The following is a 27,848-nucleotide window of genomic DNA, read 5'->3' as shown; positions in this document are numbered from 1 at the left end:
TAACTAGTGTAGGGATCCTATCAGGGTTTTGTGAGAGGCTATAACTAGTGTAAGGGATCCTATCAGGGTTTTGTGAGAGGCTATATAACTAGTGTAAGGGATCTTATCAGGGTTTTGTGGGAGGATATAGCTGGTGTAAGGGATCTTATCAGGCTTTGTGAGAGGCTATAACTAGTGTAAGGGATCCTATCAGGGTTTTGTGAGAGGCTATATAACTAGTGTAAGGATCATATCGGGGTTTTGTGAGAGGATATAGCTGGTGTAAGTGATCTTATCAGGCTTTGTGAGAGGCTATAACTAGTGTAAGGATCCTATCGGGGTTTTGTGAGAGGATATAGCTGGTGTAAGGGATCCTACCAGGGTTTTGGGGGAGGATATAGCTAGTGTAGGGATCCTATCAGGGTTTTGTGAGAGGCTATAACTAGTGTAAGGGATGTTATCAGGCTTTGTGAGAGGCTATATAACTAGTGTAGGGATCCTATCAGGGTTTTGTGAGAGGCTATAACTAGTGTAAGGGATCCTATCAGGGTTTTGTGAGAGGCTATATAACTAGTGTAAGGGATCTTATCAGGGTTTTGTGGGAGGCTATATAACTAGTGTAAGGATCATATCGGGGTTTTGTGAGAGGATATAGCTGGTGTAAGTGATCTTATCAGGCTTTGTGAGAGGCTATAACTAGTGTAAGGGATCTTATCCGGCTTTGTGAGAGGCTATAACTAGTGTAAGGGATCTTATCCGGCTTTGTGAGAGGCTATATAACTAGTGTAAGGATCATATCGGGGTTTTGTGAGAGGATATAGCTGGTGTAAGTGATCTTATCAGGCTTTGTGAGAGGCTATAACTAGTGTAAGGGATCTTATCCGGCTTTGTGAGAGGCTATAACTAGTGTAAGGATCCTATCGGGGTTTTGTGAGAGGATATAGCTGGTGTAAGTGATCCTACCAGGATTTTGAGAGAGCTATAACTACGGGATCCTATCAGGGTTTGTGAGAGGCTATATTGCTAGTGTAGGGATCCTATCAGGGTTTTGTGAGAGGCTATAACTAGTGTAAGGGATCCTATCAGGGTTTTGTGAGAGGCTATATAACTAGTGTAAGGGATGTTATCAGGCTTTGCGAGAGGCTATATAACTAGTGTAAGGGATCCTATCAGGCTTTGCGAGAGGTTATAGCTGGTGTTAGGGATCTTATCAGGCTTTGTGAGAGACTATATAACTAGTGTAAGGGATCTTATCAGGCTTTGTGAGAGGTTATAGCTGGTGTTAGGGATCTTATCAGGCTTTGTGAGAGGCTATAGCTAGTGTAAGTGATCTTATCAGGCTTTGTGAGAGGCTATAGCTAGTGTAAGGGATGTTATCAGGCTTTGTGAGAGGCTATAGCTAGTGTAAGGGATCTTATCAGGCTTTGTGAGAGGCTATAGCTAGTGTTAGGGATCTTATCAGGCTTTGTGAGAGGCTATAGCTAGTGTAAGTGATCTTATCAGGCTTTGTGAGAGACTATAGCTAGTGTAAGTGATCTTATCAGGCTTTGTGAGAGGCTATAGCTAGTGTACGGGATGTTATCAGGCTTTGTGAGAGGCTATAACTAATGTAAGGGATCTTATCAGGCTTTGTGAGAGGCTATAGCTAGTGTAAGTGATCTTATCAGGCTTCGTGAGAGACTATAGCTAGTGTAAGTGATCTTATCAGGCTTTGTGAGAGGCTATATAACTAGTGTTAGGGATCTTATCAGGTTTTGTGAGAGGCTATATAACTATAGTGTTAGGGATCTTATCAGGCTTTGTGAGAGACTATAGCTAGTGTTAGGGATCTTATCAGGCTTTGTGAGAGGCTATATAGCTAGTGTTAGGGATGTTATCAGGCTTTGTGAGAGGCTATATAACTAGTGTAAGGGATCTTATCAGGCTTTGTGAGAGGTTATAGCTAGTGTTAGGGATCTTATCAGGCTTTGTGAGAGGCTATATAGCTAGTGTAAGGGATCTTATCAGGCTTTGTGAGAGGCTATATAACTATAATGTTAGGGATCTTATCAGGTTTTGTGAGAGGTTATAGCTAGTGTTAGGGATCTTATCAGGCTTTGTGAGAGGCTATATAACTAGTGTAAGGGATCTTATCAGGCTTTGTGAGAGGCTATAGCTAGTGTTAGGGATCTTATCAGGCTTTGTGAGAGGCTATATAGCTAGTGTAAGGGATCTTATCAGGCTTTGTGAGAGGCTATATAACTATAGTGTTAGGGATCTTATCAGGTTTTGTGAGAGGTTATAGCTTGTGTTAGGGATCTTATCAGGCTTTGTGAGAGACTATATAACTAGTGTAAGGGATCTTATCAGGCTTTGTGAGAGGTTATAGCTGGTGTTAGGGATCTTATCAGGCTTTGTGAGAGGCTATAGCTAGTGTAAGTGATCTTATCAGGCTTTGTGAGAGGCTATAGCTAGTGTAAGGGATGTTATCAGGCTTTGTGAGAGGCTATAGCTAGTGTAAGGGATCTTATCAGGCTTTGTGAGAGGCTATAGCTAGTGTTAGGGATCTTATCAGGCTTTGTGAGAGGCTATAGCTAGTGTAAGTGATCTTATCAGGCTTCGTGAGAGACTATAGCTAGTGTAAGTGATCTTATCAGGCTTTGTGAGAGGCTATAGCTAGTGTACGGGATGTTATCAGGCTTTGTGAGAGGCTATAACTAATGTAAGGGATCTTATCAGGCTTTGTGAGAGGCTATAGCTAGTGTAAGTGATCTTATCAGGCTTCGTGAGAGACTATAGCTAGTGTAAGTGATCTTATCAGGCTTCGTGAGAGACTATAGCTAGTGTAAGGGATCTTATCCGGCTTTGTGAGAGGCTATATAACTAGTGTTAGGGATCTTATCAGGTTTTGTGAGAGGCTATATAACTATAGTGTTAGGGATCTTATCAGGCTTTGTGAGAGACTATAGCTAGTGTTCGGGATCTTATCAGGCTTTGTGAGAGGCTATATAGCTAGTGTTAGGGATGTTATCAGGCTTTGTGAGAGGCTATATAACTAGTGTAAGGGATCTTATCAGGCTTTGTGAGAGGCTATAGCTAGTGTTAGGGATCTTATCAGGCTTTGTGAGAGGCTATATAGCTAGTGTAAGGGATCTTATCAGGCTTTGTGAGAGGCTATATAACTATAATGTTAGGGATCTTATCAGGTTTTGTGAGAGGTTATAGCTAGTGTTAGGGATCTTATCAGGCTTTGTGAGAGGCTATATAACTAGTGTAAGGGATCTTATCAGGCTTTGTGAGAGGCTATAGCTAGTGTTAGGGATCTTATCAGGCTTTGTGAGAGGCTATATAGCTAGTGTAAGGGATCTTATCCGGCTTTGTGAGAGGCTATATAACTATAGTGTTAGGGATCTTATCAGGTTTTGTGAGAGGTTATAGCTTGTGTTAGGGATCTTATCAGGCTTTGTGAGAGGCTATATAGCTAGTGTAAGGGATCTTATCCGGCTTTGTGAGAGGCTATATAACTATAGTGTTAGGGATCTTATCAGGCTTTGTAAGAGGCTATATAACTAGTGTAAGGGATCCTATCAGGGTTTTGTGAGAGACTATAGCTAGTGTTAGTGATCTTATCAGTCTTTGTGAGAGGCTATATAACTAGTGTAAGTGATCTTATCAGGGTTTTGTGAGAGGCTATAGCTAGTGTTAGGGATGTTATCAGGCTTTGTGAGAGGTTATATAACTAGTGTAAGTGATCTTATCAGGCTTTGTGAGAGACTATAGCTAGTGTAAGGGATCTTATCAGGCTTTGTGAGAGGCTATATAGCTAGTGTAAGGGATCTTATCCGGCTTTGTGAGAGGCTATATAACTATAGTGTTAGGGATCTTTAAGGTTTTGTGAGGGGCTATATAACTAGTGTAAAGGATCTCATCGGGCTTTGTGAGAGGCTATAGCTAGTGTTAGGGATCTTATCAGGCTTTGTGGAATATATAACTAGTGTAAGGGATCCTATCAGGGTTTTGTGAGAGACTATAGCTAGTGTTAGTGATCTTATCAGTCTTTGTGAGAGGCTATATAACTAGTGTAAGTGATCTTATCAGGCTTTGTGAGAGGCTATATAACTAGTGTTAGGGATCTTATCAAGCTTTGTGAGAGGCTATATAGCTAGTATAAGGGATCTTATCAGGCTTTGTGAGAGGCTATAACTAATGTAAGGGATGTCATCAGGCTTTGTGAGAGGTTATAGCTAGTGTAAGGGATCTTATCCGGCTTTGTGAGAGGCTATATAACTAGTGTAAGGGATCCTATCAGAGTTTTGTGAGAGGCTATAGCTAGTGTTAGGGATCTTATCAGGCTTTGTGGGATATATAACTAGTGTAAGGGATCCTATCACAGTTTTGTGAGAGACTATAGCTAGTGTTAGTGATCTTATCAGTCTTTGTGAAAGGCTATATAACTAGTGTAAGGGATCTTATCAGGTTTTGTGAGAGGCTATATAGCTGTAGTGTAAGGGATCCTATCAGGCTTTGTGAGAGGCTATAGCTAGTGTACGGGATCTTTTCAGGCTTTGTGAGAGGCTTGGCGTTAGATATCATATAGTGTACATGTATATGAACTATATAGCCTGTTACTACAGTGATATTTAACCCAAAGCACCTGTGATTGTAAAAGGGTCCTCGAGAGAAACGGCTTATCAGCCCATCACTGCCATGTTGAGTTTTCTCATACTGAATGTTGAAGAAATGTGAATATTGCAGCGTAGAAAATTGAGCAATTGTTTTGCCATGCTGTTTGGACGGCGTCTTTATTGGCACATTGGGTCAAATTATTTAGTAGTAAGGGTAGAAGCATTGCCGCTTGTGTTGATTAATTGCTACACTTCAGTATGCCATACGTATACACTACAGGAATCAGTTTTACCTAATCCTAATTTCGCCACCTAAAACCTATAAAAATGGGCTATAGATAATGAGATAAGTTTAGTTACACACAGACAGTGACATATTATCAGGTCCTAGTTATATATACATTTTTTTGGTATACGCTCGTTATAAGCGAACACGGTTGAAAGTCGTTATGGTTCCTGTCCGTAACTATTATCCGTATGTCACCCTGTCCCTAATCGCTACGTGATGAACTGAAAGTAAACATGCATCTATCCCCCTGTTGTTTGGACGCTCCTTTCACGCACTCCGCAGTAGTAACTTCGATTTTCTGATGCTGGAAATATATAAGTGTTTTGGAAAAGTTATTTTTGCCAATGTTTTGGCATAGATCTACTGATTCCGATGCAAAACAGTTCAGCAGTGCCTAGTATATTCTGTAATCAAATGATTATATTTTGAAGGTAAGCATTTATATCAAACTTTATGTCATGCAATAAACATGGTATTTTTTGTACAATGCAATGCAACCAAACACTTGTATACAGATCTAGAAGCCTTGAACTGTTGAAGCTATCTGGCACATTGCACAGGGTATATTGTAGCCCGAGTTTCCTCTGGCCCTGTCACCTTGTCTCATGGGTGACAGGGCCAGAGAAAACTCGGGCTACGTATGTTGTAAAATAGGTTTAATGTACATGTATATGTGTAACAATAGAAGGAGAAAATGTAGCAACCAGACCGGGGTTCCAATGCGGGACCCTCCGAACTTTAGACAGACATTCTACCACTGAGCTTGTACCTGGTCGCCGCTGATCGACCCAGTCCAGTTCGACTACATATTCCTCCCTCCTTTTTTAATGCATTCGACCCGGAGAGCATAAGTTCGGATATCCCCTTGCTAAGCATACTGCCAATGCTTTAAACAAGGGTAGGCAAGCCCGCCAATTATGTAACAGGAGAAGGAGAAAATGTAGCAGCCAGACCGTGGTTTGAACCCAGGACCCTCAGAACTCTAGACAGACACTACCCATGATATACCTGGTCGCCGATGGTCGACCAAGTCAATTTCCGCAACACATGTACACTCACACATCTATAGACCGGTACATACAGTAGAAACCATGATAATGATGAATCAATGGCACATCCTCTACTACTATAATATTAGAAACTATAATGATGACACAGTCCCTCTACTACTATAATATTAGAAACTATAATGATGACACAACCTCTACTACTATAATATTAGAAACTATAATGATGACATACCCTCTACTACTATAATAGTAGAATATATAATGATGGCACATCCTCTACTACTATAATATTAGAAACTATAATGATGACATACCCTCTACTACTATAATAGTAGAATATATGATGATGACACACCCTCTACTACTATAATAGTAGAAACTATAATGATGACATACCCTCTACTACTATAATATTAGAAACTATTATGAGGACACATATCTACTACTATAATAGTAGCATCTATAATGATGACACACCCTCTACTACTATAATAGTAGAAACTGTAATGATGACATACCCTCTACTACTATAATAGTAGAAACTATAATGATGACACACCCTCTACTACTATAATATTAGAAACTATAATGATGACATACCCTCTACTACTATAATAGTAGAAACTATAATGATGACACATCCTCTACTACTATAATAGTAGAAACTATAATGATGACACACCCTCTACTACTATAATAGTAGAAACTATCATGATGACATACCCTCTACTACTATAATAGTAGAAACTATAATGATGACATACCCTCTACTACTATAATAGTAGAAACTATAATGATGACACATCCTCTACTACTATAATATTAGAAACTATAATGATGACACACCCTCTACTACTATAATAGTAGAATCTATAATGATGACACATCCTCTACTACTATAATATTAGAAACTATAATGATGACACACCCTCTACTACTATAATAGTAGAATCTATAATGATGACACACCCTCTACTACTATAATAGTAGAAACTATAATGATGACATACCCTCTACTACTATAATATTAGAAACTATAATGATGACACAGTCCCTCTACTACTATAATATTAGAAACTATAATGATGACATACCCTCTACTACTATAATAGCAGAAAGTATAATGATGACACACCCTCTACTACTATAATAGTAGAAACTATAATGATGACACACCCTCTACTACTATAATAGTAGAAACTGTAATGATGACATACCCTCTACTACTATAATAGTAGAAATTATAGTGATGACATACCCTCTACTACTATAATAGTAGAAACTGTAATGATGACATACCCTCTACTACTATAATAGTAGAAACTATAATGATGACACACCCTCTACTACTATAATAGTAGAAACTATAATGATGACACACCCTCTACTACTATGATAGTAGAAACTATAATGATGACACACCCTCTACTACTATAATAGTAGAAACTATAATGATGACACACCCTCTACTACTATAATAGTAGAATCTATTATGATGACATACCCTCTACTACTATAATAGTAGAAACTATAATGAGGACACATATCTACTACTATGATAGTAGAATCTATTATGATGACACACCCTCTACTACTATGATAGTAGAAACTATAATGATGACACACCCTCTACTACTATAATAGTAGAATCTATTATGATGACACACCCTCTACTACTATAATAGTAGAATATATAATGATGACACATCCTCTACTACTATAATAGTAGAATATATTATGATGACACACCCTCTACTACTATAATAGTAGAATCTATTATGATGACACACCCTCTACTACTATAATAATAGAAACTATAATGATGACACACCCTCTACTACTATAATAGTAGAATATATTATGATGACACACCCTCTACTACTATAATAGTAGAATCTATTATGATGACACACCGGTCCTGGTCACAGCGCATCCAGGTATCTGTCCAAGGGCCAAATACTGTGATCCATCAGAGTTAGAAACAATTAAAACCACATTAATATGTAAACAGTAAAGCATAGCATAGCAAAAATTATATGGATGCTTTATAAACTTTTATCTCTCTCTCTTTTTCTCTCGGTTTTTTTCTTTACTCATTTGGAGGTTTTTTTATTTTTTTTAAAGTTGTTGAATGCTTTAATTGGCAAACAGCATACACTTTTTGTAGCTAGCTATGCCACTTAATGATTACTTTGTGTGAGGTATCAGTTTTTTCATGTACAATAGTATATAAAGTCCAACCTTAACCAAACTTGGTTATCTAAAAGTGGAAATCTTAACTTAGCCTTTATGTGATTATGGAATATATATCACACAGAATCTATATAAAGGTCCAGTGACTCTGGAAATCTGGACTTTAAAACTGTGTGTTTAGCTCAGTTTCTCATAAAAATAACATTGCAGGTACATGTATTTCAACCAAACATAATTGTATGGTAATTTTGCAAAATTTGATATTTGTTTTGCGATGCATCAATATCTACACATGTTCATGCATCAATGCATGTGGATGCTTCCAATACTATCAAGTGGAGACTTTTTTTTTAAAATTATGAATTTGTTTTATTAATTTGAACTTATGGAAGAAGATTTCAAATTCATTCAGTGGTGCCAAAATGAATTCAAATAACATGGAGTAAATCAACTTCACTATATTCAGTGCCACACTGTTGTTTTGACAACTTCTCCACTATCACTGATAATTTTATTCAAAGCTATTATAAGTAACTGGGTTGTGTTGGTAGTGAAGGATGTGAGTGACAGTCTTTGTAACCTGATCCACAGAGAGCATATACATGTACATGTATACAAGTACATGGTATGATTTATATCAACATATTATTTTTGAAATGTGCTAATGTTTAAATGTGATTGCCTCAAGAAAGTGATATTAGTAAAGGTACTTAGGTTTTCACTCAAATCACTATATCTAGTATTTAATGGGAGTTTGTGTATATGTATCTGGAGATCCATAGATATAGCTTTCTGAATAGTTAAATGAAAAATCCCACTTATACATGGTTACATATTATTTGTGTGTTGAAGTAGCCAAATAATTTAAGTCACATTTACATGTAGCTGAAAAACGTTTTTTTTATAGTGAACTGTTGCATGATACAATTCTTGATGATGTAATATGTATACCTTAGGTAGATAATCATTGATATCTTTGATCCATTTTCCCTCAACTTTATAGATAACAATTTGATTGAGGTTTTAAATGCTTCACCTTGAAATTCCTTGTTCCAGGTATATATATATACATGTATATAGTGCTTTACACTGATCATGATGCGGTCTGATAATTTCTAAATCACAGCCTCAACATCAGTACAATGTAGTGAAAGATAAAGTTACATTCCAGTCTATAAATAAAGTCTGCATGGTAAACTGACAGGCTTACAAACATTAATTTACATATTAATGTATACATATACATTTGTATATCAAAATCCATTTTGTGGAGGGTAGATGACCTGAATGTATGTTCTTTTTTAGATGAACAACAGTATGGACATATAGACAAGCTGAAGAAATGGCGACATCTCACCAGGTAAATGGGACCATTCAGCATTTTATCTCTCAGACATCGAGGGGATGACACGAAAGCACAGATCAAAACACGCTAATACTGACACGTTTATGTCATGTACAATTATTTTTACAATGAATGAATTGCACAAATACTGATTCAATACACTCAAGTTAAACTATATGTGTATATTTGGAATTCCAGAATATGTTGGTGTTGGTTTTATTAGGCACCCACTGGTTCACCCAGTTAATTGAGGCTATAGGTATCAATGTTTCAGAAATATATAGCTCACTGACCTTTATTTTGACCTTTGACCTACATGTATATCAAAGAAAAAGTTTGTCAGGGCTCAAGTTATATCATGGCCAACTATAATTAATGATATTACCTAATCATAAAATCACCAAAATATTGAGTTACTGATTACAGTAGATACATAAATTATTGGAATAAAATTTCCCACATATTAGAGGTAATGTAATTTGTCTTATTGCCTCGTTAGAAATCAAGACGAGTTGATGATTAGAGATGAGACAATTTGATGATTAAGATCAAACAAAAAATGCTCAATAATGCAATGATTGCATTTAAACACAAGTAGTATTCCATATAAATGTGGTAATCTAGTATATGGCAGACACTAACATATATTGGGAAACTTTTAGTGTTCTTCAGTCCTCAGACCTTTACTGGTAGCAGTACTACTCTCCTCACAAGTTAATCAATGCATCCATTATCTGTGAACATTTTCCACCTCCTCAAAATTTACTCATTACAGCAATTTTGATAAAAAATTGCTGTAAACTTAATTAAGCTTCCATTCTTGCCAATTTAAAGGGAATAAACAAATCTGAGTGTTCTGTGTCCCAATCCCCTGTGAACCTTCCTATGTAGATTATAATATGCTAGAACCACCATTGTTTTAATGATTATAAAGTGAAAAATTAAAATTATATATTTCATAACAATAACATATATATCTCTTGTTTCCCTCCTTAGGGTGATAGTAAACATTACTTAATAATACATATGTATGTACATGTAGTAGTCTGTGATAAGGTATTAGTGAAATAGTTTGTGGAAAAAAATATATCTTAACATACATTCAAGGTAACCTCGATCTTAGGTACAATGTATATGACTAGGCTTTGTCAAAACACATACCCTAAAAACTCCTGATTAACTGAAGGGCATTTTAGAATCAGTTGGCTGGCAGTATAGTTTCTACAAAGTTTTTAAAAGAAATGAATTTGATTTATATTCTAAGTTCATAGGTGTTAAATTGGTAATTTACCACTTAAATACAGCACATATATGCATGCCAGTTCTGATTCAGGAAATGACTACTTCGGTAAAGTCACCATAACTTCAAAGTTTTCATGATAACTTTGATACTTCTTTAAGTTTACAATGTTTAAAATTGTGACTTGTTGGTTTCAAAAATAAATATCTGTTTGTTCTTAAAAATTTTGAAAGTTCCTGCATAAGAAGAGGTTGTCAACAAAGATCTGTCAGTTGTTTTACAGTTTTACAGAAATAATTTAATCTGGGGTGTTATGCTTACTATGACATTTTTAAAGAATTTTTATTTCAAAATAAAGAAATTCTTTGAAAATGTCATAGTTACCATAACTATGACCTAGCTCTAACTATACAATTGTACACAATGTTTGACTGTAATTGTGATATTTTGCAATGAGGGTTTGGGGGCCAGACTATTTAAGATGAGTTTATACTATGATTTTTTTGAGAGTTAAGTAAAATTTCCATGTCAATGGGACACAGGTGTAATCCTAGGTAAGAAAGGTATGTATTACACTTGTGGATAATGAAATGCAGTACAGAGTGGGTATGTGTCTCCCTCTGAGGACACTGTGAAGGGTTTACCTGTAGAAGTTAACGTTGGTGTCACTGATTATAACGTGTAAGTGGTTATGAGAGGGTTACAATCTGTTTACACATTTATGATGTTCATGTGTTATGTATTAAATACATCAAAAATCTTTCACACTTTTCAGATTGATATAACTGTTAACAATGTTTTATAAAATACAAAATATAATCTTTAGGTATCCGATTCAATACGACCAGTGGTAGCTGACACACTCTGGTGTTCGTCGGTAACACAGGTGTTGGGCTGTGATGTACAATGTACATCATGATTTTTGTACTCAAAATGTACATGTATGTATCATATTTCATCTCTAGTAAGCCATTTATATTTCTGGAACCTTTAAAGTCTGACAGAGGCCCCGATATCATTTCTGTTTTTGACTTGTTTATGATATGAGACGTGACTTCATTCGTTAATGACCTGTTTTATATGTGTCGACATCCTTCTTTTTACATTAATACGTTATACATATATATGTATTTTAAATTATCACAATCATACATTGTTGCTTTTGTGTCCCTTCTATCACAGGGGCTTGGCACAATTTTCCACATGATGTGCCAAGCCCCTGTGCCTTCTATTATGTATAATCAGTCATTTTCTTGTTTTTGTCCTGTTCTCTGAAGGTTCTTAAAGATTTGTGAAAATAGACTGTTCCTTAGCTGTATCTGAAGACAGGAAAGGACCAACAAGGAAAAGTCAACCACAAATAACTGTTTATGGTTTCTTTGAAATGTTAAAATTCAGTGACAAAAACAGTGCAGCTAGCAATAGATGGCCCAGTGAGCTGCCACCCCATATCAGATGATCACTCATTAAGTATAAACCTGATTTCTGTTATACAGGTGGATATGGCACAGGAACCTAGATCATACTGAGAGGAAGGCGCCAAAGTTTACTGAGCTGAATGATTTGGCTGTAGATACGGTATTCAATACTATACTTCATAAGCTTATGTGGTTTTGAGTTAAAGTTCATCTTGATGTGTAACCTGAATTCCCTAGAATGGTCAGTTGAAAGTGAAAGTGAAAGTTCAATACTCAATGTAGTTTTGTATCCAACTTAAAATCTAATACCTGGATACCTTTCATACAGCATGCAGTAAACAAACAGTACAGAATAGGAGTGATACATCACTGGTGTGGTCAGGTGACTCGGTGGTCACACACCTTCCACCTGGCGTTAGGTGACCAGTGTTGAGTCCTCAATCAGAAGTGAAAAGATAAAGGATCACCTGCTCGATCACTTGGATTTTCTCCCGGAACTTCAGTTTCCTCTCACCCTTAATGACCTTTTGACCTTTTGTATTCTTCCATCTGAGCCAACAAGCATTATTGATATAACTTGTTTCGCATTTGTTGTAAAATACATGAAGTTGACCTAGCTAACATCACTTTTAATTCTTCTAACCATTGCTTATTAAACATGCAGGATGCATTTTTAGACTAAGTATTGATCTTCAAGTATTAATTATATATTTAGTATTTCTCCCAGAATTAATTAATGTTTATGCAAACTCCCATCTTTTAACTTTTCACCACAGGGGTTTGCGGTACAATGTACTCCTATACCCCAGAACGAAAAACTAAGACCAGGATACAACCCTAGGTCATTTATTATCATCAATAATAAGTAATCTAGGGGTCTGACCTTGGGGTTAATTTTTTATCATGGGTCATACATAGAAATGTGTCAAGCTCATGTGCTTTTAAATTCAAACCTGTCTTGGTTTGTATATATAGTGCCGTGAAAAAGACATAGGACTTAAGTTTTGTTGCTCAGTCATGGTCATGAACAGAGTAATTTCCTACTTATTTCAGGTATGCCAAACTTTTGTCAGAATAGATACATGCACGTTGTAATACATTCATGTCTACATTATACATATTATGACTTAATTAAAAAAAATCACCTTATTGCATGGTCGAGATTTGACTTCATTGTACATGTAGTTATAGAAAGTGTTGTTTACTAGTGAAAAGTATTAATGGGATAACAATTTAATTCTTTGTTTTGTATCAGGTTGGTGGTAAAATATGTTTTGCGACAGATGACTATTTTGCAGTAGCAGACAATTTGTTAAAGGTAAGTAGAATGTACAGTATCAAGGAGCTCCAATGTATATATAGTCCTAGTTTAATGTGGTCGTACATTAATGGGTGACAAAGTGATATAATTCTGTAAATATAATAATTAGCTAATCAGATGAATTCTCATCTGACAATAACTTTCAAAATAATTGAATGTATAAAGGCGATGGATATACAAATGTTCTTAAATTATAATGTTTCTGCAGTTTGGTTTTTCTAACAAAGTCTGCAATTCATGGTCTTTGACTCATCTGTTAATATATACATTTTGATTATCAGCTTTGAACCATTTACATATTAACAATATACCAAAATTGATTTAAAGCTGGGATATTACTTTAACTTATTCATGTTTTGGTGCAGCCTGTAGCTCCAGTATTTAAGGAAGGCGTATTTACAGTGTTTGGAAAGTGGATGGATGGCTGGGAGACGAGGAGGAAGAGGATGGCTGGACATGACTGGTGTATTATACAGCTAGGTATACTATATCACAAAGCTACATGTTGGCCTGCTTCAAGTGTCAACTATAGTGACTATAATCTAACTATTGTAGAAGTGAAGCAATACCCATGTGTAGAAAAACAAAAAGTTACTATGCGCGTGTCTGGTCCACTTTTACTCAACACCCATTTCCTTTGGTGTGACTACAGCAATCTAATTGAAATCTAGATCATCATGCAATTCTCACTCCGTTACATGAACATCTACTAACATCCCATAAGGGGTCATTTCTGCAAGGTGACCTTTTGGACAAGCCAATCAAATGACTACTTCCAGAATCTTGGAAGTGAATTTTATATGTGGGAACTAGCATGACTATAGAGTTCATATAGCTTGCATAATCTGTCAATTTGTTTCAAGTCATTTCGTCCCATGAAGCATATAGCTATATATACACACTGTGCCTAACTGGTTTATATGGAACGCCATAGCTGCCTTATGTGGTAACTTGTATTATATGATGTATTCGCTTCATTACATGAAGTGATTGTTTCATTATATGAAGTGATGGTTTCATTATATGAAGTGATCGTTTCATTATATGAAGTGATTGTTTCATTATATGAAGTGATCGTTTCATTATATGAAATGATGGTTTCATTATATGAAGTGATCGTTACATTATATGAAGTGATGGTTTCATTATATGAAGTGATTGTTTCATTATATGAAGTGTGGTTTCATTATATGAAATGACGGTTTCATTATATGAAGTGATCGTTACATTATTTGAAGTGATGGTTTCATTATATGAAGTGATGGTTTCATTATATGAAGTGATGGTTTCATTATATGAAGTGATGGTTTCATTATATGAAGTGATCGTTTCATTATATGAAGTGATTATTTCATTATATGAAGTGATCGTTTCATTATATGGAGTGGTCGTTTCGTTATAATGACCAAATATCTTTATGGCTACACTTAGATTTATAATACAGAAATAAAACCGGTAGAAATATCCGGACGCTTTCAATTCCGTAAATCTTTTTGTAAATTATTGCGCGCACACACACACCGTCTTTTTCTTTAAAAAAATACTTGGAAATTAAATTTTTTTTAATTGTAATTTTGTCTACTTAATAAGTCCGTAAAGTGAATCTAAATGAAAAAAATGTGCAAGAAATGTGAGCGTGTTAAGGGTGACGATGCTGTGGGTACAAGTGTACGTGACCTATATTCCTCATTGGTTCCCTATTTTAGCAAATAAAAGTATAAAGTGTTCGTGGAAAGTGTTAAACTAGAAACTTAGGCACAACTTACCTCTCGGGTAGCGCGGGTAGGCCTCCCTGCTCCTCACACGATCTAGCTTAACTTAACTCAATATTTCACCTTAACACGTGTTCTGACTATGCAAAATGATTACAAAATTGTTATTGCGTGTTAATACCCAATCATATCTGGAATACCTTAACAAAACAGTCTTTAATTGACACTTACCTAGGGAACCAACAAGGAATATAGGTCACGTACACTTGTACCCACAGCATCACTGTTTCAAGCATCTTTGCGAGTTAACACGCTCACATTTCTTGCACATTTTTAGCTCACCTGGACCGAAGGTCCGGTGAGCTTGTCATAGCGCGGCGTCCGTCCGTCGTCCGTCCGTCAACGTTTGTTTCAAATCGCTACTAGTCATCAAGTTATAAATGGATTTGAACCCAATTTGGTCAGAAGCATCCTTCGGGGAAGGGGGAACAGATTTTGCATAAATGGTGACTCTGAACCCTAAGGGGCCAAAGGGGCGGGGTCCAATTGGGGAAATAAACGTTATTCATCTAAATCTCTACTAGTCATAAAGTGATGAATGCATGTTCTAAAAACAATTCTTGAGATCTTTCAGACCTTAGAGAGTCTGGACTTCATTATTTCTTTAAAGCAGTTGGGATCCCCACACTATAACCATATATATATAGCATTTTTTGAGATTTACAAAGAAAGCGAACTGAACATAAACATTATTTTGACATTGGGTCAAATCCAACCAGGTGAGCGATACCGACCCTATGGGCATCTTGTTTCATTTAGATTCACTTTACGGACTTACGTACACAAAACTACAATTAAAAAATGTTTAATTTCCAAGTATTTTTTTAAGAAAAAGACGGTTTGTGTGTGTGTGTGCAATTATTTACAAAAAGATTTACGGAATTAAAAGCGTACGGATATTTCTACCGGTTTTATTTCTGTATTATAAATCTAAAAGTTAGTCATAAAGATATTTGGTCATCATAACGAAACGACCACTCCATATAATGAAATAATCACTTCATATAATGAAACCATCACTTCATATAATGCAATAATCACTTCATGTAATGAAACCATCATTTCATATAATGAAACCATCACTTCATATAATGAACCATCACTTCATATAATGAAATAATCACCTCATATAATGAAATAATCACCTCATATAATGAAACCATCACTTCATATAATGAAACCATCACTTCATATAATGAAACCATCACTTCATATAATGAAGCAATCACTTCATAAAATGAAATAATCACTGCATATAATGAAGCGAATACATCATATAATACAAGTTACCACATAAGGCAGCTATGGCGTTCCATAGGTTTCATTCAGATGCATGTTGTGATGAAATGGTTTGCTTCGATGACATCGATAAATTGACAATTCGCACTGAAATACACATATCACACAAGTCATCAGAACGTGATCCCTGCTTTGGGATGTTGTTAGATGTTCATGTAACGGAGTGAGAGTGAGGACCTAGGGTTTAATCAGATTATGACTACAGCAACTAGACTTCAAATTCATTTGCACATATGTATCATGATCAGGAATTAGGGTAGCGATTGGCTGTTGTTTATACGGTGATGAAATCACATTAGACAGAACAGCCTAACTATAGTTAATAGTTGACTCTTGAAGAAGGCCAATTTCTCTCATATCTCGCCATGTTGGATAGAGTTTGCCCATGTAAGATAGCTATGTAAGATAAATCTATCTTACATAGCATTTCACGCGCGCGGATTAATCTGCGTTCAAGGGGGACAACTCTTACAACGTCGTCTGCTTGTGTTCACATCCGACAGTCCTTTTCGTCGGTGTCGGTTTTGAAACGTTGGACTTAACTATAAAAATACATACATTCTTAGATAAATATATATCATATCAGCAGTAAATCAATAGGGCTACACGGTTAAACGATTAGACATTTCATCTGAGCGAACATATAACTCCGTTACTGTAACAAACAGTTAGACTACGCCTACAGGCCTGTTGTAACAGCTACAGTACAATACAGACTTGCCTACCCGACAGATTTGTCATTTGTCATTAAAAACATGTACACACACACACACACAATCACCTGGCAATGACAGGAAGTAAAATAAAAGCCATACATAAAAAAATATAAAAAAGAAAATGTCATACGTCACAACCTATGAATTGGTTCCGTTTGCGTCAGCAGGGGGCCCTGGAATTTGTTTACTCTACTGTACTGTACTGTCAGTAACTGTTAGGCCTACTCAGTAACCTGTGTATTTGGAAGTTGGGAATTGGCTCTTAAATGAACGAACATTCGGTAAAAAGGCTCTTAAATGAACGAACATTCGGTAAAAATGACACCCCTCGATGTTCATATAAAAATATTTATTTCAATTGTAACTCAGAGTCTATATTTGTGTAGAGTAACCATGAAAACTAACTGCCATCCTAGCCTTTCAATATGATCATCGTTAGCCTATCGACTGACCTACCTTTGTCATTCCATCAAGACAACCGGTTAAACACATATAATCCTATGTCACAGAAAAGATCGAATACTCGTATAGAGTCACTGATCGCTGGTTCACACACGAAGTTGCCAAAATCACAATGAATTTAAAATTACCAGCCACGAAACATCGCCGCGCCATGGCGATCGAGATCGACATCACTCTCAATATCCTTGAACTATGAATGGAATTCCAATGACAGTCGTGACGTCATGCAGTGACGTAGTATTTTATAAAAAAAAATTTGACTTGACATTTAAAAGTACAGTGTGTTCTGTGAAATGATTAAATATGTCGAGGTGCAAATCAAATTATATGTGAAGTTGGAAAACTCATTTCAGCGTTGGCTTTCAGTATTGTTGATAGAACTTCTTTTTCTCGGATGTTGACAATTTGATCACGGCCAAGTAAAAGTCGGTCAAGTTACGGTAATTTTTATCGGCGAATAGTTCATTCGTTCATCACTTAACCACAAAATGAATGAAATTTGTGTTCAAACATAGTTTGCCAAAATAGGGTATGATCTTTCAGAATATCACAAGTATATTTAGTAAAAACGTCAAATGAAGAAATTAAAAAAATTGAAGAAAATGGATGGCTGAGGGACACTTTCGCCAGAAATTCGGTAATGATATGAGAGAAAAAGACTCTTTCATTATGTGTGTATGTAGGATAGGGATAATCCACCCTCGGGATCACAAAATGTGGTAAAACCCTCGGCAAGCCTCGGGTTTCACCACATTTTGTGACCCCTCGGGTGGAATATCCCTATCCTACATATACACATATGAAAGAGTCTTATATTATATAAAGAAGTTGGTGGACAAGATAATGTAACATTTTCTAACCTTCACCTATAATATTATATCTAATTAAGACACAAAAAACAGGATCCATAGTGATGATGTTGTTACTTGAACATGTATAACATGTAATTGATGTGTTCTGCCTGTATCGATGGTGATGTTATATCTAGTAGTGCACTCTGGCCCTACACTAGATAAACTGTATGGTGTCAGGGCCAGAGAAAACTCGGGCTACTATAGAACTTGTGTTCTGCCTGTATCCATAGTGATGTTGTTACATGTACAGTATATCTAGTGACAGGTGTCAGGGCCAGAGAAAACTCGGGCTACTATAGAACTTGTGTTCTGCCTGTATCCATAGTGATGTTGTTACATGTATATCTAGTGACAGGTGTCAGGGCCAGAGAAAACTCGGGCTACTAGGACATGTGTTCCGCCTGTATCCATGGTGATAATATGTTACTATGTCCTAAATAATGTGTCGTGTCTGTTTCCATGGCATTGCTATGGTACTAGTTTATGTGTTCTTCTTTGTATTTATGGTGATAATTGAATGAGTTTACAAATGTACGTATACATGTACCTCCTATTTTCAGGTGTTCCTGGCTGTATATATGGGGTAGATTTTGACACATCCTACTTTACAGGGAACTACAGCCCTCGAGTTTCCATACAAGGTGCTAATCTGGATCAAGGTTAGTCAGTGTAATTACAGAATTAAGATTAAATCGCCTCAGAAATATAGGTATCTTTTCTCAAATTAAGTATGGTCTGTAATGTACCTCACTGTGGACATTAATGTATCAGTGGTGTTACTGTATGTGAACAATGAGAAATTTAAATGCAAGTTCAGATCTAAAGTACAATTCTAAAAATAGAAGTCATATACTGATGGCCATGTGATGTGATATGAAGTGACAATGATACACAATATTTTCAGGTCTCCCTGACAGACTTAGTGACATGGGAACAGAAGCCACTGTACAAGAAATTACAGACATAACTAGACTGAAATCAGAGGTATACTTAATATAGGTCAGGGGTGCAAGTTATATTCTCGTTGGCAGCTATTGCTTTAAAGTTTATGTAAATATTAACCCTCTTTCTAGTTCAGTATATCATGAATCCAACGGAGCATGAAGTAAATTGCTTTCGCGTTTATGAACCATTTATCTCATGCCTGTTCCAATGGATTTTATGATCTCATAAACTAAACAAAATAAAAGGTTAATACTTATATTTACAATATTTTCTTTTAACAATAATAGCTTTCTAAAAATCGGATACAAATATTTTATCTGTGTGATCTCTCTTCAAAATTATATCATTGTTAAATTTATCCATGCACAACACGTGCAGCTGTTCGCAAAAGCCTTTGACAGCCAGCTAAACTCTGCCCATATCTCCTTTACATTAAATCACAAGACTTTTTTTTTTTGCAATTTTACAGTTGTCTTAATATGTTATGATTTTATTAGATAAATACTTTTTTTATGAAAATAAGGTTTTTTTGTTTTTCTCTAAAAACTGACATGTGGTTTGTAGCAAAAAGTTTGCTAATATTTCTCGTAATCATGCATGATGAACTTTTTATATTGAGAAATAAGTTGCTGACACTAAGGTTATCAATTCAGAAACAATGGCAATTGTAAATTGGATTAAACTTAAATTCTGTTGAACATTATATTATTTCGTATTATTTTGGAAATGATACCTAAGGTATGTATATCATTCAGACTACTACTTTGATTCTGCCTTGAACAAATTTGTAATTTAGTTTGGCTACTGTAGGACAGTCATAGATAAAAAGGTTTTTTAAAGTTGTTGATATAAAACTGATACAAAACTGATATAAAAAGTTGTTGAAAGGTGAATTAAGTCATGTGGTTATATAGTCCAATTTTCGTTATTTTAGACACTAGTTGAAATCCGATAGCCATAATTTTAAACACTCAAATCCATGATCAACAAAATATTGAGAAGCACATAAAGGAAATCAAATGTCATTTTATACAGTAAATATTGAGGCAATCTTAGATTTGAATCCACACATAATTAGGTAAATCTTTGTTCAGTGTTAATTAGGTCAAGATTGGTTAGAAATTAAAATTTATACGAACCAAATGTTTATGGTTTCCTATGCATGTCAATAGATTTCATGTATATAATAACCAGTTACAGATTCTATTTACCCACCTGAAGGAATTATTTCAAAAAGCAGCTCCTGTGATGGTCTCTATTTTATTAACATCCATAATTTTCTTAGTATTATTGGGCATGTAAATGAAGGGAAGCAACTCTTGCATCTTTCTCTGTGAATGAAGCATGTAAGAGTTACCTCCCATTCCACTGAGTAGTTGAGGGTGTAATTGTGGATTCCCATATAGTGTTGCAGGAACAGAAGGGAGTTGATAACCATACAATAAAATGCGATATTGTAGCCTAGTTATCCCAAAACCTTTATTTTGAGGAAAACTATAACCACCAATACATATTATGCCCATCCAAGGGGTTTCAAACATACTTAAGGCTTCCTCTTAGTGAATACTGGGGCTAAAAACAGCAGTAACATTGGGCCTGGTATGATGGTGATTAGCTATCCTATCTAATACATGTATGTAAATGTTAACTTATTTCTTTCAAAACATATGCCCCTTTTCCTGTGTCTGTACACACAATCTTGTTAATGTGTTTGGGTTGGGATTGGTAATGGATCAGGGTGGATAGAGGAGTGAGGTGTATCAGTCACCCTGATGATAGTTCTAGGTTTAAACAGTAAATAATATTGTTATCCTCCAAGTTAGTCATGGTGTAGCGTTTGTTGTAACAATAAAGATGAACATCTTTCCAGTGTGACTTTTTCATTGTGTTGTTTTAATAGGACTGGACAGAGATTTTGACCAAAACACCTCTCCAACCAGGCTACCTGACATCATGCCATAATTACTTTGAAATTTACAATAGGTCACGATGGACCCATCTAAGAGTCAACATGTTTCCAGGTAAATCTGAGGAACCTGTTATAGTTACAGATAAATATCTTCTGAGCAAACATAAAACCAACATATAACAAAACAGTAATCAAAACTCAAAATTCATGAAACAATGGCAAAATATAAAGAAAAATATAGATTTACATGAAGAATTCTAAAAAGAATTGTAAAGAGAATATAACCTTACTCAGGAATAGTTAGCATCTTCTGCTTTACTGACAACATTTGGTTCAATGGTCTGTCAAACTGATGCTTATATATAGTGCATTGATCTTGGAACTGATCAGAAAACAAAATGGCTGACAGACAGCCATCTTGGATTATGAGATTGAAAATTTGTTGTCACTATCTCTTGAGAAGTACTCGATGAATCTTTCTCAAATTTTGTGGTTGTGCTCCTTTGATTTTGGAACTGATAAAAAAATGGCTGATAGGTGGCCATCATGGATTTTGAGGATGAATGTTTGATATTGCTTAATCTTGAGAAATACTGGAAGGATGTTTTTGAAACCTGGTGGTAGATCAAAGATTCCCCTTTCAACATACTCTGGTAGTTGTGCCTATTCAATTTTAAGTCTGATCAGGAAGACAAAATGGCTAACAGGCAGCCATCTTTTGAGTTTGACATTTGAAGGTTGTTATTGTTTTTAGGTCATCTGACCCGAAGGGTCAGGATGACCTATAGTCATCATGCTTCGTCCGTCGTCGTGCGCCGTGCGTTGTGCGTCGTGCGCCGTGCGTAAACTTTTCACATTTCAATCTTCTTCTCAAGTTCCACCAGTGGGATTAAGCTGAAACTTGCCTGAAATGATCCTGAGATGGTCCTGACCAAGTGTTGTTATTTTTCGGGTCAGTCCGAAATCCAAGATGGCCGCCATAGCCGCCATTTTGAAAACACATTTTAAACTTCTTCTCAAGTTCCACCAGTGCTGTTGGGCTGAAACTTGCCAGAAATGATCCTGAGATGATCCCGACCAAGTGTTGTTATTTTTCGGGTCGGTCCAAAATCCAAGATGGCCGCCATAGCCGCCATCTTGAAAAACACATTTTAAACTTCTTCTCAAGTTCCACCAGTGCTTTTGAGCTGAAACTTGCCTGAAATGATCCTGAGATGATCCCGACCAAGTGTTGTTATTTTTCGGGTCGGTCCGAAATCCAAGATGGCCGCCATAGCCGCCATCTTGAAAAACACATTTTAAACTTCTTCTCAAGTTCCACCAGTGCTATTGAGCTGAAACTGGCCTGAAATGATCCTGATATGATCCCGACCAAGTGTTGTTATTTTTCGGGTCGGTCCGAAATCCAAGATGGCCGCCATAGCCGCCATCTTGAAAAACTTATTTTAAACTTCTTCTCAAGTTCCACCAGTGCTGTTGGGCTGAAACTTGCCAGAAATGATCCTGAGATGATCCCGACCAGGTGTTGTTATTTTTCGGGTCGGTCCTAAATCCAAGATGGCCGCCATAGCCGCCATCTTGAAAAACACATTTTAAACTTCTTCTCAAGTTCCACCAGTGCTATTGAGCTGAAACTTGCCTGAAATGATCCTGATATGATCCCGACCAAGTGTTGTTATTTTTCGGGTCGGTCCGAAATCCAAGATGGCCGCCATAGCTGCCATTTCGAAAACACATTTTAAACTTCTTCTCAGGTTTCAACAGTGCTATTGAGCTGAAACTTGCCTGAAATGATCCTGATATGATCGTGACCAAGTGTTGTTATTTTTCGGGTCGGTCCGAAATCCAAGATGGCCGCCATAGCCGCCATCTTGAAAAACACATTTTAAACTTCTTCTCAAGTTCCAGCAGTGCTATTGAGCTGAAACTTGCCTGAAATGATCCTGATATGATGCCGACCAAGTGTTGTTATTTTTCGGGTCGGTCTGAAATCCAAGATGGCCCCCATAGCCGCCATTTTGAAAACACATTTTAAACTTCTTCTCTGGCTCAACCAGTGCTATAGAGCTGAAACTTGCCTGAAATGATCCTGATATGATCCCGACCAAGTGATGTTATTTTTCGGGTCGGTCCGAAATCCAAGATGGCCACCATAACCACCATCTTCAAAAACACATTTTAAACTTCTTCTCAAATTCCACCAGTGCTGTTGGGCTGAAACTTGCCTGAAATGTTCCTGAGATGATCCCGACCAAGTGTTGTTATTTTTTAGATTGGTCTGAAATGCAAGATGGCCGCCATATCCGCCATCTTAAAAAACACATTTTAAACTTCTTCTCCAGTTCCACTGGTGCCATTGAGCTCGAAATTGGTGAGGATGTTAAGGAAGGAGTGCCAACAAAGTGTTGTTATTTTTTCGGCCATGTAAAAACTTTGGCATGGCAGCAATGACGGCCATTTTGTAACATGATTGCGCAATCATGGTTTTCCTGAACAACACCTATTTCAAACTTCTTCTCAAATTCCACCGGTGGGATTCAGCTCTAACTTACCAGAAATGATCCTTAGATGGTCCAGACCAAGTGTTATTATTTATTGGGTCGGTCAGATATCCAAGATGGACACCATGGCCAACAGTGCCACTATATACTTGCTACAGAGAATGCATACTACAATAATATAAGGGTTTTAATTTAGAGTCAGATGACCGTTAAGGCCCCTGGGCCTCTTGTTTTCTTTAGAAGAACTCCATGGAAAATACCCAATTTTACGCTGGGTTTATTCATGACAATTAATTTTTTAAGTTTTAAGTTTTTATACAAAATTATATCATATTTCAGATGGTGGTATAGCTAGGCTGCGAGTATATGGACGTGCCAAGAGGGACTGGAGTTCTGTTCCCCACAATCAAGTATGTCAATTAACATGACACAGAATATATCATTTATTCTAAATAACACATTCAGTACTACTGTACATTGTACAACACACAGTTCTACATTGCACATGGTACTGGAACAACCATCCTACAACACTCAATACTACAACACACAGTACTACAACACACAATACTACAACACACAGTACTACAACACACAGTACTACAACACACAGTACTACAACACACAATACTACAACACACAGTACTACAACACACAGTACTACAACACACAGTACTACAACACACAGTACTACAACACACAGTACTACAACACACAGTACTACAACACACAGTACTACAACGCAATACTACAACATATAGTAATATAGTACTACAACACACTATACTACAATACAGTACTACAACACACAGTACTACAACACACAGTACTACGACACACAATACTACAACACACAATAGTACAACACACAGTACTACAACACACAGTACTACAACACACAAGTACTACAACACAGTACTACAACACACAATACTACAACACACAATACTACAACACACAGTACTACAACACAATACTACATCACACAATGCTACAACACACAGTACTACAGCGCACAGTACTACAACATACAGTACTACAACACAGCACTACAACACACAATACTACAACACACAATACTACAACACACAATACTACAACACACAGTACTACAACACACAGTACTACAACACACAGTACTACAACACACAGTACTACAACACAAGTACTACAACACACAGTACTACAACACACAGTACTACAACACACAGTACTACAACGCAATACTACAACATATAGTAATATAGTACTACAACACACTATACTACAATACAGTACTACAACATATAGTACTACAACACACAGTACTACGACACACAATACTACAACACACAATAGTACAACACACAGTACTACAACACACAGTACTACAACACACAGTACTACAACACAATACTACAACACACAATACTACAACACACAATACTACAACACACAGTACTACAACACAATACTACATCACACAATGCTACAACACACAGTACTACAGCGCACAGTACTACAACATACAGTACTACAACACAGCACTACAACACACAATACTACAACACACAATACTACAACACACAATACTAAAACAAAAAAAGAACTACAAAAAACAGTAAATACCAAAAACAAACTAAAATCACAAAACTAAACAACCCCCCACAAAGGGACTAAAAAACACAAACTACCCCACCAAAAATCTACAACACCCAAACACACACCAATACTTAAAAACCCACATTAAATAAAACCCCACAATCCACAAAACACAGAAACCCAAAAAAAAACAGGACACAACACAATACTTTCATCAACAAAAAACTGGGAAAACCAGTTAAATGCCAAAAAAACACAGTACTAAACCCCAATACTAAAAAAAAAACACAAAAAAAAACACACAAATACTACAACACACAGTACTACAACACACAAAACCACAACCCCAAAAGTTAAAACAGCAACCCCAAAAACTACAACAACCCAAAACCCACAACACCAAAAAACAACAATAAAAAAAAAACCCCCCCCGCCCAAAACCCTCCAGACACCCAAACACACCAACAAAAGAAAAAAAACAAAACACAAAAACACAGCCCACAAAACGACAACACACAACGACAAAAAACACACGACCCCCAAAACACAACACAAAACAAAAAACTACAACACACAGCCCCCCCTACAAAAACAACCAAACCAAAACACCAATACTACCAAAAACCAAAGGACAACACAAAAACAAACACAACACAAAGGACACCAAAACCCCAAAAAACACAACAACACAGGGGGTAAACCCAAAAAACCAAAAAGACTACCAAAAAAACAACCCCCTAAAAAACACAGGGAACACAAACCCCACAATACTACAACCCCACAGGGACCAACCAAAAAACAAAGTAACAACACACAGACTTAAAAACACAAACCTTAAAAAACACACAAATTTACAAAAATCACAAAAATTAAAAACCAAAACAAAACAACACCCAGAAATTTCAACAAAAAGAAAATACAACCCCAACATTCTAAACAAAAACAAATACTACAAAACACACAACCAAACCAAAACACAAACTAAAACACCCAACACAAACCCCCACAATTAAACAACCCCCAAGTACTACAACCACCCCCTACCCCAAACCCCAAAAGAATAAAACCAAAACACAAACCAAAAAAACACACCCCAATAAACAAAAAAAACACAAAAAAACTTTTCTAAAAACCCCCAAAACTAAAAACACACAAATAAATACAACAAAAACAATCCCAAAAACACCAACCCCTCCCACAACCCTAAAAATTACGCCCCCCCCCAATTTTCTAAAAAACCCCGGGGAAAAACCCCCAAAAACACGTAAAATACAACAAACCCGAGCAAAACACAAAAATATACAACACCCAAAATACACAAAACAATACACAAACCACAAAAAATAATTAACACAAAAAACTACAAAAAAACAAAAGTTAAAACACACATAAGACAACCCCGCACACCCCCAAAAACCAACACAAACTAACACCCCCAAAACACAAAAAACAAAAAATTTTCAAACCAGTCCCACAAACAAAGGACACAAACAGAAACCAAAACACAAAAGTCACAACAAAAGACACAAAAAAAACAGATACAAAACAAAAAAAGACACAAAGATAAAAAAAACCAAAAGTACTCCCAAAAACAAAGTACTAAAACACACAAATACTACAAAACCCAAAAAAAAAAAAGTTTTTTAAAAAACACAAAAAAACAATATAAAAAAAACACCGACTACAAAACAAATAAAAACCCAAAACACAAGCAAAAACCAAAAACCAAAAACAAATTTTAAAAAAACCCAAATTAAAAAAACACCCGTACTAAAAAACAACAAATCCCAAAAAACACAGTAAATACAACCCCCCCTTTCAACACCCAAAATAAATACAAAACAGAACAGAAACTACAAAAAAACAAAAAAGGACAAAAACAAAACAGCAACTAAAAAAACAAAAAGTAACAACAAAGGTACCAACAACAGTACACAAACACCCAAAAAACAACACACAAAACAAAAGGGCCCCCTTACAACACCCAAAAGTACTCCAAACCCCACGTAAATACCCAAAACAAAGTACAAAAACACAAGTACTACAACACCCAGCAAAAAGTGCCCAAAACAAAAATACTAAACCCACATACTAAAAACAACATACCCACAACAAAAGCCTCAAAAAACAGTAAAAAAACAAAATTTCACCCCAAAAACAACCCGTACTACAAAAATAAAAACAATAAATTTCCACCCCCCAAACACTAAACACAACCCCAACCCACAGACTAACAAAAAAAATAGGAAAAACCACCAATACACAAAAACACACCCCCTAAAACAAAAAAAACAACACAAAAAACCTACAACAAAAAAGTCTACAACAAGTCCCACAACAAAAGAATAAAAAACACCCACTTAACCCAAAACAAAGGTTAAAAAAAAACAGTCTACAACACACCCATAAA

General features: G+C 36.2%; 1 protein-coding gene across 1 annotated transcript in view; it reads left to right on the top strand.

The window, feature by feature from the left end:
• The first annotated feature begins 7,786 nt into the window (after positions 1-7,786).
• The window catches only part of LOC117339002 (allantoicase-like), a 48,647-nt gene continuing 28,585 nt past the window's right edge, over positions 7,787-27,848 (top strand). The window contains exons 1-9 of the mRNA XM_033900367.1: positions 7,787-7,856; positions 9,381-9,435; positions 12,157-12,238; positions 13,334-13,396; positions 13,765-13,879; positions 19,063-19,161; positions 19,407-19,486; positions 21,348-21,468; positions 24,197-24,267. Of these exons, the coding sequence (XP_033756258.1) occupies positions 7,787-7,856; positions 9,381-9,435; positions 12,157-12,238; positions 13,334-13,396; positions 13,765-13,879; positions 19,063-19,161; positions 19,407-19,486; positions 21,348-21,468; positions 24,197-24,267 (756 nt within the window). The remainder of the gene's footprint in view (positions 7,857-9,380; positions 9,436-12,156; positions 12,239-13,333; positions 13,397-13,764; positions 13,880-19,062; positions 19,162-19,406; positions 19,487-21,347; positions 21,469-24,196; positions 24,268-27,848) is intronic.

Source organism: Pecten maximus, chromosome 12 (genome assembly GCF_902652985.1).
Source record: "Pecten maximus chromosome 12, xPecMax1.1, whole genome shotgun sequence".
NCBI classification, from domain to species: Eukaryota; Metazoa; Mollusca; class Bivalvia; order Pectinida; family Pectinidae; genus Pecten; species Pecten maximus.
Note: the sequence above shows the minus strand (reverse complement) of the source record. Positions and strands in the feature narration are given on the sequence as shown.